This window comes from Suncus etruscus, chromosome 10 (genome assembly GCF_024139225.1).
Source record: "Suncus etruscus isolate mSunEtr1 chromosome 10, mSunEtr1.pri.cur, whole genome shotgun sequence".
NCBI lineage: Eukaryota > Metazoa > Chordata > Mammalia > Eulipotyphla > Soricidae > Suncus > Suncus etruscus.
This window is the reverse complement of record NC_064857.1, coordinates 95735149-95748658: the sequence shown is the minus strand read 5'-3', so window position 1 is coordinate 95748658 and position 13510 is coordinate 95735149. Positions and strand designations below refer to the sequence as shown.

Genomic DNA, 13510 nt, shown 5'->3' with positions numbered 1-13510 from the left:
GAGAAAAAAAGTCTTGGCATTTTTCTGATTCCCTCTAAATAGTATCTGTACATAGGAGTTTGGATTTGAACAGGGAAATCTTAATGATTTAAATTAAATGATTTCCCTAACAATCCCTCCTCAAAAAGTTTAAAAAAATCTATCTAAACTCAATTCCGCGATTTTTCAGGTGTGCAAATTAGAGGCTGGCCTGCCCCAAAGCACCTGCCCCATGGGGCATTAGGCCGGGGCAGGTGGACCCTCCCATGCAGACCACCAGCTGCCTTGGAGGGGTGGTTGGGGGGGGGGAGACAAGCTCAGGCTGGTGGTGCTGGGAGGCAGGGAGGGGCGCTGAGCTTGTCCTCTACTCTGTCCTCTTCTCCTCACTCCTGCAGCCCCTTCCGCTCTCAGTGCAATACAGACAGTGCATATAGCCAAGCAGGGGTAGCCGGGCAGGGGGCGCTGTGCATTCGTGATGGGGAAGGGCAAGGGCACTCCAGCTCACCGAGGCAACTCCTGGTCTGACTGGCTGTTGGGAATCCTGGGGGGCAAAGGGGAATGCTGCTGCTACTGCTGCTGGTGGGAGCTGAAGGGGAGGGAACACTGCAAAGACAAGTGGGGGTGTGTGGCCCCTGGCCCACCCCCGTCCAGCGAGGAGCATGCCCACCCTCAAAGCACATTCTTTTTTTTTTTTTTTTTTTTTTTTTTTTTTTTGTGGTTTTTGGGTCACACCCGGCAGTGCTCAGGGGTTATTCCTGGCTCCAGGCTCAGAAATTGCTCCTGGCAGGCACGGGAGGACCATATATGGGACGCCGGGATTCGAACCGATGACCTCCTGCATGAGAGGCAAACGCCTTACCTCCATGCTATCTCTCCGGCCCCTCAAAGCACATTCTTTACTGCACTTCCAAGCCTTGGCCAAAGCCAGAACCCAGCAGCCCCTCCCAGGATACGGTGTGGGACTTGGCTATAACGTCGTGTGACAGGCCTCTCGAGGGCTGTTCTCCATGCAGCCCCAAAGAATGCATCTTGAGCGCCTGGTGATGTCTGTTCTCGCTGTGCTGGCGGGGATTACTTCAGCCTGCTGTGGATGGTGCTGCATGGGGCAAGCCAGCGGGAGTTCATCTGCAGGCCGCATCTTTAGCCCTGGTTTGGTTGAAGTAAGCTGGAGAGCCTGGGAGTTGGTTACCGGCTTCCAGAGGGGTGAGTGCCTTTGCCCTGCTTCCGGGCCAGGGAGTCAGGGCCCAGGCTGCTGGTCAAGTGGAGGGTCTTGGGAGTCCCAGGAACATTATTTCCTTTGCTCAAGGGGGAACTCAAGGGAGAAGAGGCGCTTGAAGGTCCAAAGTCAGCAAGGCCCGTGGGCCGAACAATGGATGCTTGCAGAGGACTGCTGGCAGAGATGCCTATGGGGATGCAGAGACAAGAGGTAAGTAAGTCTACCTGGAGGACTGATGCTGCTCACTACCTTGTCTACATGCACACAGACTGCCTGTGCCCCCTTCTCTAGACCCTGCGCCAGGTCAAGTTTCCAGATCTGAGCCCCAGCTTCTACTAGGAGCTCCTTCCTCCAGTGAGCTAATTTAGAGCTGAACCACTAAGCTGTGGTGTCCGCTATGGCATGTCCATCATTTCTTGTACACCATTTCTACCTTCCTAAAAAAGAATTCTAAGTGGGTCAGAAGGCTAGTCCAGGGAGCATGGTGTTTGCCTTGTTACAAGCACCCTGTATGCAAGGTGATCCAGGCAGAGTTGGAATTGAGCTAAAACCAAACAACAAAGGATTCTAAGTACTTGGTGGGTCTTGTCTTGCTTCTCATCCAAAATAGCATATAATTTCTGAACCAGAACCATCCTTACTTCCTATTTCCAGTCCCATTTACTGTTTTTTTTTTTTTTTTTTTTTTTTTTTGGTTTTTGGGCCACACCCAGCGGTGCTCAGGGATTACTCCTGGCAGGCATGGGGGACCATATGGGACACCGGGATTCGAACCAACCACCTTTGGTCCTGGATCGGCTGCTTGCAAGGCAAATGCCGCTGTGCTATCTCTCCGGGCCCTGTTTTTTTTTTTTTTTAATTAAATTTTTTTGTGTGACATCCCCCTTTGTTGCTCTTCTTATCCCCACTTGGCTGGGGTTTTGAGGAAAAGCCATTGTGAGTCACAATAGCCCCATATGTGGGTGAGATACTACCACGACAGTAATGACCACTGGCATGGCTGCTATTTCCCAAAGACGCGATGAGCTGGCAAAGGTTTAAGAAACATTGTGTTGGGCTATTTCCCTTATAATCTGATAAATGAACAAATGGCAAAAGGGGAGAGTCAGGATATGAAATTAACAAGCAGAATCTGCCATAGGCTTTGGGTAGGAGACACCTAGCGAAGGGGAGCTTACATATGCTCTACCGAGCAGAATCCTCTGCAGTACCTCCAGGCAGCCTGACCAGAAGGGGACCTGCAGCCCTCAGAACACTTATGGGTTCTCCATACCTTTAGACACATTGTACCCGTATGCAGCATAGGCAGCTGCAGAGGCTGCGGCAGCCCCTGCTTTGGCTCCTGCCATGGCAGCAGCGCTGCCCGCGGTGGATTTCCGGCTTCGGCCTTTGCCGGCTCCTTTGGCTGTGGTGCCAGAACCTTTGGGACGGCCCCGGCTCCGAGCTGAGTGGCCACGTCCTGCAGCTGGCATTTCCTGAATGGAAATTCCTATGGGAACAAATGGGTCGAGTGGGGGAAAAACTGTCAAACCTCATGCACTAGCAGTATCCCTCGAAGAGAAGGCAAGGCATCTCAGGGGCTCCAGGCAAGCACTATTTCCCTATAAGCAAGAGCTGATCTGAGAACTTTACTCTCAACAGCTAAATAGTCTGACTCCTCAATCTGTTGTGCTTTCTACGCAGTGGCTTCTCTGACCTCTATTTCTTTTTCTTTTCTTGTTTTTGGGGCATAGCTAGTGATACTTGGGAATACATGTTGCCAGGGATTGAATTTGGGATTCTCACATGTGCTCCAGCCCTTTGAGATACCAGCCTTTATCTTCTTTAAATGACACATCTTTTGGAAACTACAGGGAGTGGCTACATAGGGTTCACCAATGTGCCTTGGAGTCAACGTCTTCTTTTTCTTCTTCTAAGAACACCTTGAAAGACAGTAGTAATAGGGGCCAGAGTGATAGTACAATGGGCAGGGAGCTTGGCTTGCATGTGGCTATCGTGGGTGACATCCCTAGCATCTCATATGGTCCCTTAAACACTGCCTGAGCACAGAGTCAAGAGTAAGAGTAAGCCTGCAAAGCAAAATGAGGGAAGACCCAGAAAAGCTAACTACAGTAAAAAAAAACAAAAAACAACAACAAAAAAACCCCCAACAAACTTAAAAATAATCAAGACTGGGGCTGGAGACATAGCATGGAGGTAAGGTGTTTGTTTGCCTTTCATGCAGAAGGAGGGTGGTTCGAATGCTGGCATCCCATATGGTTCTCTGAGCCGGCCAGAGAAGCAATTTCTGAGCATAGAGCCAGGAGTAACCCCTGAGCACTGCCGGGTGTGACCCAAAAACAAACAAACAAACAAACAAAGACTGAGATATGAAGATAGGGAATGACTGAAAAACAAATTTTGTATAAAACTACTAGTTGGGGGGCCGGGCGGTGGCGCTGGAGGTAAGGTGCCTGCCTTGCCTGTGCTAGTCTAGGACGGACCGCGGTTCGATCCCCCGGCGTCCCATATGGTCCCCCAAGAAGCCAGGAGCAACTTCTGAGCGCATAGCCAGGAGTAACCCCTGAGCGTCACAGGGTGTGGCCCAAAAACAAAAAAAAAACAAAAAAAAACAAAAAAAAAAAAAACCAAACTACTAGTTGGGTTCGAAATAGTACAGTGGGTAGGGCATTTGCCTTGCAAGCAGCCAAACTGGGTTCAAATCCTGGTATGTTTCATATGTTTCCTTAAGCTCAGTTAGAGGTAATCCTGAGTTCAAAGCCAGGAGTAATTCCTTTCCCATGACAGTGCTAATGAAAGGATGAGCCTGGGGCCAGGCGGTGGCGCTAGAGATAAGGTGCCTGCCTTGCCTGCGCTAGCCTTGGATGGACCGCGGTTCGATCCCCCGGCGTCCCATATGGTCCCCCAAGCCAGGAGCGACTTCTGAGCGCATAGCCAGGAGTAACCCCTGAGTGTCACCGGGTGTGACCCAAAAACCAAAAAAAAAAAAAAAAAAGGATGAGCCTATGGATTTCCCATTTTTCTCCATTGGCTGGAGAGCTGAATAGTCTAAATACAAGCTTTGCATGCAGACCAGGGTTCAATCTCCAGGAAGAAAGGAAGGGTGGAGGGTGGAAAATGCCCTAAAAGGGGATCAGAATATCACCCCTGCCTCTACCAAGCCAGTGCTTTTACTAAATTGAGGCACAGGCCCAGCTGCCTGGGAAGGAGTCACTCACCATTCACAGTGTCTGAGACAGAGCCTGTGATGGAAGCAGGAGAGTTGGTGGCTCGAGACTGAGGTGCTGAGGAGGCCGGGTCATCCACAATGACCAACATGTCATTGCTGCTCTCATCGGGGGGAATGGAGCCAGTGTGCAGTTCACTGCTGATGGAGATCTGGGGACAAAGGGTACCATCACCACCACTTTTGGCACTTGTTGCCCACCCTCTGCAGAGTATGCCTGGGGTAGCTAAACAACCTGATTCTCCTCCCCTCTCCTGCTTGCCTGTACTGCTGAGGGCCCAAAGCCCCACAAAGGTATCATGAAAGGAAGATGCTCTTCCAGGCTTTTCTCCTTCCACAGGCACCGCTTAGTGAAAGGGGAGGAGGCCCCAGGAGCAGTGGCGCTGCAAGGTGCCACACAGAGCCTCACCTCACTGAATGGGCTGGGCATGGCTGAGTCCACACTGATAAAGGAGTCGTCCCCATCAGCAGAGAGGTTGGAATTATCAGCTGACGGGACAAATGGGATCACCAGGCTCACACCTTCCTTTCTCCTCTTTCCATCCAATTCGTCTTCTTTTTTCTTCTGAAAATACACAAGTCAAGACAAAGAAATGAGGAAAGGTACCAGGAGAAAAAAACAATTTCTGGGTTTCATTCTTTTCAGTTAGTGTATTATTAATTTTTTATTGGGGGGAGGTTGGGTCATACTTGGTGGTGCTCAGTGGACGATATGTGGGTAGTGCTGGGGAACTGAACACAGGTTGGCTTTGTGCAAGGCAATTACCTTATTCAGCGTATAAGAAACATTTCTTTTTCTTTTTTTTTTTTGGGGGGGGAACACATACCTGGACACCTGGTACGATCCTTTTTTTTTTTTTGGGGGGGGGGGGTCACACTTGGCAGCACTCAGGAGTTACTCCTGGCTCTACGCTCAGAAGTCGCTCCTGGCAGGCTCAGGGGACCATATGGGATGCTGGGATTCCAACTGGGTTCCGTCCTGTGTTGGCCAAGTGCAGGGCAAATGCCTTAATACTGTACTATTGCTCCGGCCCCGGTGCTTAGTACTTTATTTTTTTGTCCCACCCCACAATCGCTTAGTTTTTTTTTTTTGTTTTGTTTTTGGGTCACACCCAAAAGCGCTCAGGGGTTACTCCTGGCTCTATGCTCAGAAATCGCTCCTGGCAGGCTCGGGGGACCATATGGGATGCTGGGATTTGAACCACCATCCTTCTGCATGCAAGACAAACACTCTACCTCCATGCTATCTCTTCGGCTCCTGATACTTAGTTCTTAATCCTAGCTTAATGTGTTAAAGGATCACTACTGGTGGCGTTCGGGAGACCATATGAAGTGCTCAGGATCAAAACCATGTTGGCTACATCCAAGGCAAATGCCTTACCTGCTGTACTCTCCGTACACTTTCTTTTAAAGTGAAGTCAGATAGTTTTTATTGAATGAAACTTAAAAGATAAAATAAGTGAGGGACCGGAGAAACAGCATAGTGGTAAGGCATTTGCCTTCCATGCAGAAGGACGGTGGTTCGAATCCCGGTATCCCATATGGTTCCCCGAGCCTGTCAGGGGTGATTTCTGAGTGTAGAGTCAGGAGTAACCCCTCAGCGCTGGCAGGTGTGAGCCCCCAAAAAACTACCATCACCACCACCAACAAAAAGATAAAACAAGTGAGGTATGTGGTCAAGAGAAAAAAAACTTTTTAGATTTTTGTGCTATTCTGCCACCATGCCAAGTTGAGAGGTAAGGCCAGCCACATGAATTTGCATTGAGGCATGCAGTGGCCACTGAGGACAGTAGCTGGCATTATGCCAAGTCCAAGCTGAACTAATGCACTCCCATAAGAGGGACGACCATATTATGTCAATGAACACAAAGGATAAAGACACTGCTGCAAAATTTCGTAGAAACAGCAATGATAGGAAGAATCAAAGGACACTTTGATTAAGCTTAAGCAAAACATGGCAGAAAATACTGAATTTCTTTTATTTTTTTTAAAATTAGGGACCAAAACTGGTTGTGCTCAGGGATTGTCCCTAGCTTTGCACTCAGGAACCATGCCTGGTGGTGCTTGGGGAAGCATATGGATGCTGAGAATAAAACCCAAGTTGGCCCAACTTGCTGCACTACTTACTGCTCTGACCCTGAAAATGATGAATTTCTTTTTTTTTTTTTTTTTGGTTTTTGGGCCACACCCGGCGGTGCTCAGAGGTTTCTCCTGGCTGTCTGCTCAGAAATAGCTCCTGGCGGGCACGGGGGACCATATGGGACACCGGGATTTGAACCAACCACCTTTGGTCCTGGATCGGCTGCTTGCAAGGCAAACGCCGCTGTGCTATCTCTCCGGGCCCGATGAATTTCTAATATTAGTTAGAGAAAAGGATAAACAGACTGGCTGGTAGTATTCTACTAGGGGTAGATGACACATAAAACCCCGCAGTTTTTATGACTGGAGTGGATCTAATCACTTTTTGGCAATTTCTTTTTTTTTTTTTGTTTGTTTTTTGGGACATACCCGTCGATGTTCAGGGGTTATTCCTGGCTCCCTGCTCAGATATCGCTTCTGGCAGGTACAGGAAACCATATGGTATGCCGGGATTCGGTCCTGGGTTGGCCGCTTGCAAGGCAAACAACCTACCATTGTGCTATCTCTCCGGCCCAACAATTTCTAAGACTATAAAACCTAACACTGTAAGTACCCCAACCAGTGCTTTCCATAATTTTATGTGATCACAGCTAGGGTGGAGCTATATGCCTAAAAACAGGCCTATCCAGGCCACATTTCTTCCAATTAAATGACCAGCAGCACAAATCAGAACTGTCACGAATTACTCGGACCGGTATTGGGTCCTAAACAGTAACCAAGAAGACAAATCGTGTCCCAAATAGCTTTTCTGCAAGAACCACGGCTGCTCCCCACCAGTGCTGGCCACCCACCAAGTTTAAGATACCTTCTCTGCATACTTTTCCCGCTTGCGCTTGCGCTCTTTCACTCGATTTGTTTCCTCTTGCTGCCGTTTCTCTTCTTGTCGCAGTCTCACTGCCAAGAAAGTAAAAAGATGCGACTGTTTTTTTTTTGCCTTTGGACCATATCCGGTGACACTCGGGTTACTCCTTGCTGTGTGCTCAGAAATCGCCTCTGGCTTGGGGGACCATATGGGACACTGGGGATCAAACTGTGGTCTGTTCTGGGTCAGCCACGTGCAAGGCAAATGCTCTACCACTGCGCCACCACTCAGGTCCCATCCTTACTTTTATTCTTTCTTAGTCCAACAATACTGCTGCATGGCACAGAAAAGTATGGTCATAGAATTCAAAGATGTGTTAGAAGGTGGAGGGGCTAGAGAGATAGCATGGAGGTAAGGCGTTTGCCTTTCATGCAGAAGGTTATCGGTTCGAATCCTGGTGTCCCATATGGTCCCCCGTGCCTGCCAGGAGCAATTTCTGAGCATGGAGCCAGGAGTAACCCCTGAGCACTGCCGGGTGTGACCCAAAAACCACACACACACACACACACACACACACACACACACACACACACACACACACACACACACACACACACACACACACACACAAAAAGGAAGGTGGCAACTGTGTGTCTCCTTTTGTGCCCCTTCACCACATTTTGGATATAGGCCAGGGAACTCAGAAACAGTTGGGAGAAGGGCTGGTATGTCAAAGCAGTGTATGCATCTAACTTTTGAGTAAGTCCTATACTGCTGAGTGTGGCCCAAAACAAACAGAAATATGAAAATACAAAACCAACTTCCAACTCTGTGGGCAGAAGTGTAAGAGAGAGGGGCCGGAGCGGTGGCGCAAGCGATAAGGCCTCTGCACTAGCCTAGGACAGACTGTGGTTCAATCCCTGGTGTCCCATATGGTCCCCCAAGCCAGGAGCAATGAGTGCAGATCCAGGAGTAACCTCTGTGCATCACCGGGTGTGGGCCCCCCTCAAAAAAATACTTGTGATTTATGGGAAGAGGTCAGATAATAACATTAACAGGAGTTGAGAAGAAAATATTTCAATTCTCAGAGATAGCTGAGGGTTTTGATTTCTGTACAAGTAACTGCAAATAGGGGCCATAGCAGTAGGGTGCTTGCCTTGCACGTGCTAACCTAGGACAGACTGCAGTTCTATCCCTCAGAGTCCTATATGGTCCCCCAAGCCAGGAGCGATTTCTGAGTGCACAACCAGGAGTAACCTGAGAGTCACTAAATGTGGCCCAAAAAACAAATAAAAAGAAGTGTGTGAGAGTGTGAGAGAGAGAGAGAGAGAGAGAGAGAGAGAGAGGGAGAGGGGGGGAGAGGGAGAGAGAGGGAGAGGGGGAGAGAGGGAGGGAGGGAGGGAGAGAGAGAGAGAGAGAGCGAGCGAGAGAGAGAGAGAGAGAGAGAGAGAGAGAACACACGCGTAAGCGAGAGCCTTTGATAAAGGGGCAAGAATCCAAAATGCAAAATGAAGGGGTCAGAGATATAGCATGGAGGTAAGGCATTTGCTGTGCATGCAGAAGGATAGTGGTTCGAACTCCGGCATCCCATATGGTCCCCTGAGCCTGCCAAGAGCGATTTCTGAGTGTAGAGCCAGGGGTAACCCCTAAGCGCTGCTGGGTGTGACCCAAAAACCAAAAACCAAAAAAAAGAAGAAATGCAAAATGGAGCAAGGAAAGCCTCTCTTCAACAGTGGTGTTGGAACAACTGGTCAGCCACTTGCAAAAAAAGCAAACTCAGACCTCCAGCTAACACCACACTCAAAGGTCAAATCCAAATGGATTAAAGACCTGGATATCAGACCCGAAACACATATTGAACAACACGTAGGTAAAACACTCCATGACATTGAGACTAAAGGCATCTTCAAGGCAGAAACAGCACTCTCCATACAAGTGGAAACAGATATAAACAGATGGTACTATATTAAGCCAAGAAGCTTCTGCACCTCAAAGGCAATAGTGCCTAGGATACAAAAGCTACCCACAGAATGGGAGAAACTATTCATTCAATACCCATCAGACAAGGGGCTAATATCCAAAGTATGTGTATGCTCCACATCACTAATTATCAGGGAGGTGCAAATCAAAATAACAATGATGTACCATCTCACACCACAGAGACTGGCACACACCACAAAGATCAAGAACAATAAGTGCTGGTAGGGATGTGGAGAGAAAGGAACTCTTATTCTGGTGGGAATGCCATCTAATCCAGCCTTTATAGAAAACAATATGGAGTTTCCTCAAAATACTGGAAAATGAACTTCCATATGATCCAGCTATTCCACTCCTAGGGATTTACCCTAAAAATACATTCAAAAGGCCCTTCCTCACACCTACATTCATTGCAGCGCTATTTACAATAGCCAGACTCTGGAAACAACCAAGATGCCCTTCAACAGATACACGATGGACTATTATGCAGCTGTCAGGAGAGATGAAGTCATGAAACTTTCCTACATGTGGATGTATGTACATGACGGAATCTATTATGTTGAGTGAAATAAATCAGAGGGAGAGAGACACAGAATAATCTCATTCATCTATGGGTTTTAAGAAAAATTAAAGACATTACTGTAATAAGGCCCAGAGACAATAGAGAAGCTGGAAGAACTGGCTCACAATTGGAAGCTCACCACAAAGAATGGTGAACACTGTTAGGGAAGTAACTACACTAACAACTAGCATGACAATGTTAAAGAATGAGAGAAGTGGAATGCCTGTCGAGAATACAAGCAGGGGTGGGGGAAGGGGGGATATTAATGGGTGGGAATGTTGCACTGGTGAAGGGGGTATTCTGTTTATAATTGAAAACAACTACAAACATGTTTTTTTTACAAACATGTTTTTAATCATGGTGCTTAAATATTTATATTAAATATTATATTTAATATTTATATTAAAAAAGTGTGTGAGAGAATATTTATATTAAAAAAGTGAGAGAGAGAGAGAGAGAGAGAGAGAGAGAGAAAGGGAGGGATGGATAGAGGGAGGGAAGGAGGTATGGGGCCCGGAGAGATAGCACAGCTGCCTTTGCAAACAGCTGATCCAGGACCTAAGGTGGTTGGTTCGAATCCCGGTGTCCCATATGGTCCCCCGTGCCTGCCAGGAGCTATTTCTGAGCAGACAGCCAGGAGTAACCCCTGAGCACCGCCGGGTATGGCCCAAAAACCAAAAACCGGAAAAAAAAAAAAAAAAAAAAAAAAAGAAACGAGTGTTTTACTGTGGCTTGAACATAGTCCTCTGAACTACTTCCTGGCCCTAGGGTAAATTTGTTACCTGAAGGAGTCTATAGAAACAGACACTACAGACACTTCAATAGTGGGTAGACCTAAAAACCACACACACACACACACACACACACACACACACACACACACACACACACAAAGAAACAGACACTTGGGACAAATTTTTTTTTTTTTTTGTGGTTTTTGGGTCACACCTGGCAGTGCTCAGGGAACCTGGCTCCATGCTCAGAAATTGCTCCTGGCAGGCACGGGGGACCATATGGGACGCCAGGATTCGAACAGATGACCTTCTGCATGAAAGGCAAATGCCTTACCTCCATGCTATCTCTCCAGCCCCAAATCTTTGTTTTGTTTTGTTTTTAAAGGCCACACCCATTTGATGCTCAGGGGTTACTCCTGGCTAAGAGCTCAGAAATTGCCCCTGGCTTGGGGAGGACCATATGGGACACTGGGGGATTGAACTGTGGTCCTTCCTTGGCTAGCGCTTGCAAGGCAGACACCTTACCTCTAGTGCCACCTCGCCAGCCCCGACTTGGTGCAAATTTATTTGAAGTTATGAATGTAAAATGACCTTTTTTGGTGGTTTGATTTTGGAGTTATGCCCGGCAGTGCTCAGGAGATTGTATAAAATGCTTAGGATTTGAATCCGTGTCAGCTGCATGCAAGGCAAATGCCCTATCTACTTGTGGTATCTCTCCAGCCCCTTAAAATGACTTTCACTTTCTTTTTCTTTTTGTGTCACACCCTGTGACACTCAGGGTTACTCCTGGCTATGTGCTCAGAAATTGCTCCTGGCTGGGGGACCATATAGGACACTGGGGATCAAATCAAGGTCTGTCCTGGATCGGTTGCATGCAAGGCAAATGCCCTACTGCTGTATAGAGCTCAGACCCCCTTTCACTTTTCTTTTGGGGGGGGGGCACATCCGGCAGCACTCTGGGGTTACTCCTGGCTCTGCACTCAGAAATCGCTCCTGGCAGGCACAGGGAACCATATGGGATGCCGGGATTCAAACCAACATTGGTCCTGGGTTGGCCGCTTGCAAGGCAAATGTTTCATTCTAAGAATGTTTCCTTCCAAATACATCCTTTGGCTCTGTCCTTGTAAATGGCCAAAGGACTCTTCTAGCTTCGGATGTGGTGACCAAAAACATTCATGTGTAGGGAGAAGAAAAAAGGTCAGGGTACGTACATTTCTTCTCCAACTCTTCATCATCTAGAAGAAGACTAACCACCTCTTTGGGTTTCAATGTATCTGGTTTGAAGTTTCCACCAGAAATCACCATCCGCTGAATCTATAAAACAGATCAGAACCACCATCAAGAATCTATTTGCCATGATATAGGATACAACCAAACAGCTTTCTCAACTCACACCTCCAGTGACTGCCCTGGATCCCCGATTTCCTTCCCTTTTTCTGACAGGCTCATGTAGATTATTTACCCAAAAGAAAGAATAATGATAATTTTGCATGGAGCTGCTAATAGCTAGGGGGAAAAATACTAAGTCAAGATGTAAAACATCTTCAAATAATTAGCAAATTTGGCATAAAACTTATAGGTTCATTAAAATGAAACTAGCAGGGTGACAACACAAATGTTATGTTTTCTTGGGATGTGCAAGCAGAGGCTGGGGAATCGTTCAAAAGGCTGAAGTTCAAGTGTGCCAGATACAGGGCCCTGGGTTTAAACCTTAGCACTCCAATAGTTGCCTGAGACTATGAGTGTAGCCCTGATGGCTACAGCACTAATGGGGAGGATTCTCCCCACACACTAAAAAAACAAAACCAAATCAGGATGTGAAAGTCAGTCAAATAGGAGGACCATGACTGCTACTGGTCTCTATACTATGAACAGAAGCTAAATCTAGGCAAGAAACTTGTTCTGGTCGAAAGGAACGATGAGGGCTGGGACAAGTTCTAACTGGAGCACATATCTGGCATACACAGGACCAGTTTCCCCTCACACTATGAGAGCAGACCCCAGCATACCTGGGGAGACTGACAAAAGGGAAAAAGAAATGAGGATTGGGCAGGGCAATGGAGGGCTATTTTAGAGGAAGTAGTGTTATTTTCTATTCAAGGGAAGGGAATTTTGGCCCCTTTATCACCAGAGAAAACAAGGGTCACTCATATTAGCCAAGCAACTGGGCTATGTTGCTTTTTCTCCTCCTGGATGGTTCATTTCTGCCTTGTGCTCACCTCACTCTTCTCCTTGGCTCGCTGCAGAATGCGTTCTTCAATGGTGCCTTTACAGATAAGCCGGTATACAGTAACCTGTTTTGTCTGCCCTAAGCGATGGGCCCTGTCCATGGCCTGCTGGTCCACAGTAGGGTTCCAGTCACTGTCATAGAAAATCACCTGCACAAGACAAGAGAGCAGCAGACTGAGGCTGGGAATTCTGAGGTCAGGTGTGATGCTGGACTTCTTTTTTCTTTTCTTTTTTTTTTTGGTTTTTGGGGCCACACGCATTTGATGCTCAGGGGTTACTCCTGGCTAAGCGCTCAGAAATTGCCCCTGCTTGGGGGGACCATATGGGATGGCGGGGGACCGAACTGCGGTCCTTCCTTGGCTAGCACGTACAAGGCAGACACCTTTACCTCTAGCGCCACCTCGCCGGCCCTGATGCTGAACTTTTATGATATTTAAATGAGCAGATATATACCCATAAAATCAAGCCCTTCTATTACTTGTGCCGGGTTCATTCATTCTGTGGGTTTTCCCAGGATTTTCATTTAAAAAGAGGGAGTGGGGACTGACTTTTGAGTCCTCTGCCCATAGGGGTACTGTCCTGAAAAAAAAAAATGTCAGTTCAAATGAAAGAATTTCAGTCCTCACCTCTCAAATGTCCTCTCTAC

General features: G+C 47.5%; 1 protein-coding gene across 1 annotated transcript in view; it reads right to left on the bottom strand.

Moving 5' to 3' along the window:
* Nucleotides 1-863: 863 nt before the first annotated feature.
* The window catches only part of INO80 (INO80 complex ATPase subunit), a 112744-nt gene continuing 100097 nt past the window's right edge, over nt 864-13510 (bottom strand). The window contains exons 29-35 of the mRNA XM_049781433.1: nt 12855-13013; nt 11847-11949; nt 7366-7454; nt 4831-4986; nt 4414-4573; nt 2469-2684; nt 864-1382 (exon numbers count right to left, since the gene is read on the bottom strand). Coding sequence (XP_049637390.1) covers nt 1165-1382; nt 2469-2684; nt 4414-4573; nt 4831-4986; nt 7366-7454; nt 11847-11949; nt 12855-13013 — 1101 coding nt within the window. The 3' untranslated portion in view covers nt 864-1164. The remainder of the gene's footprint in view (nt 1383-2468; nt 2685-4413; nt 4574-4830; nt 4987-7365; nt 7455-11846; nt 11950-12854; nt 13014-13510) is intronic.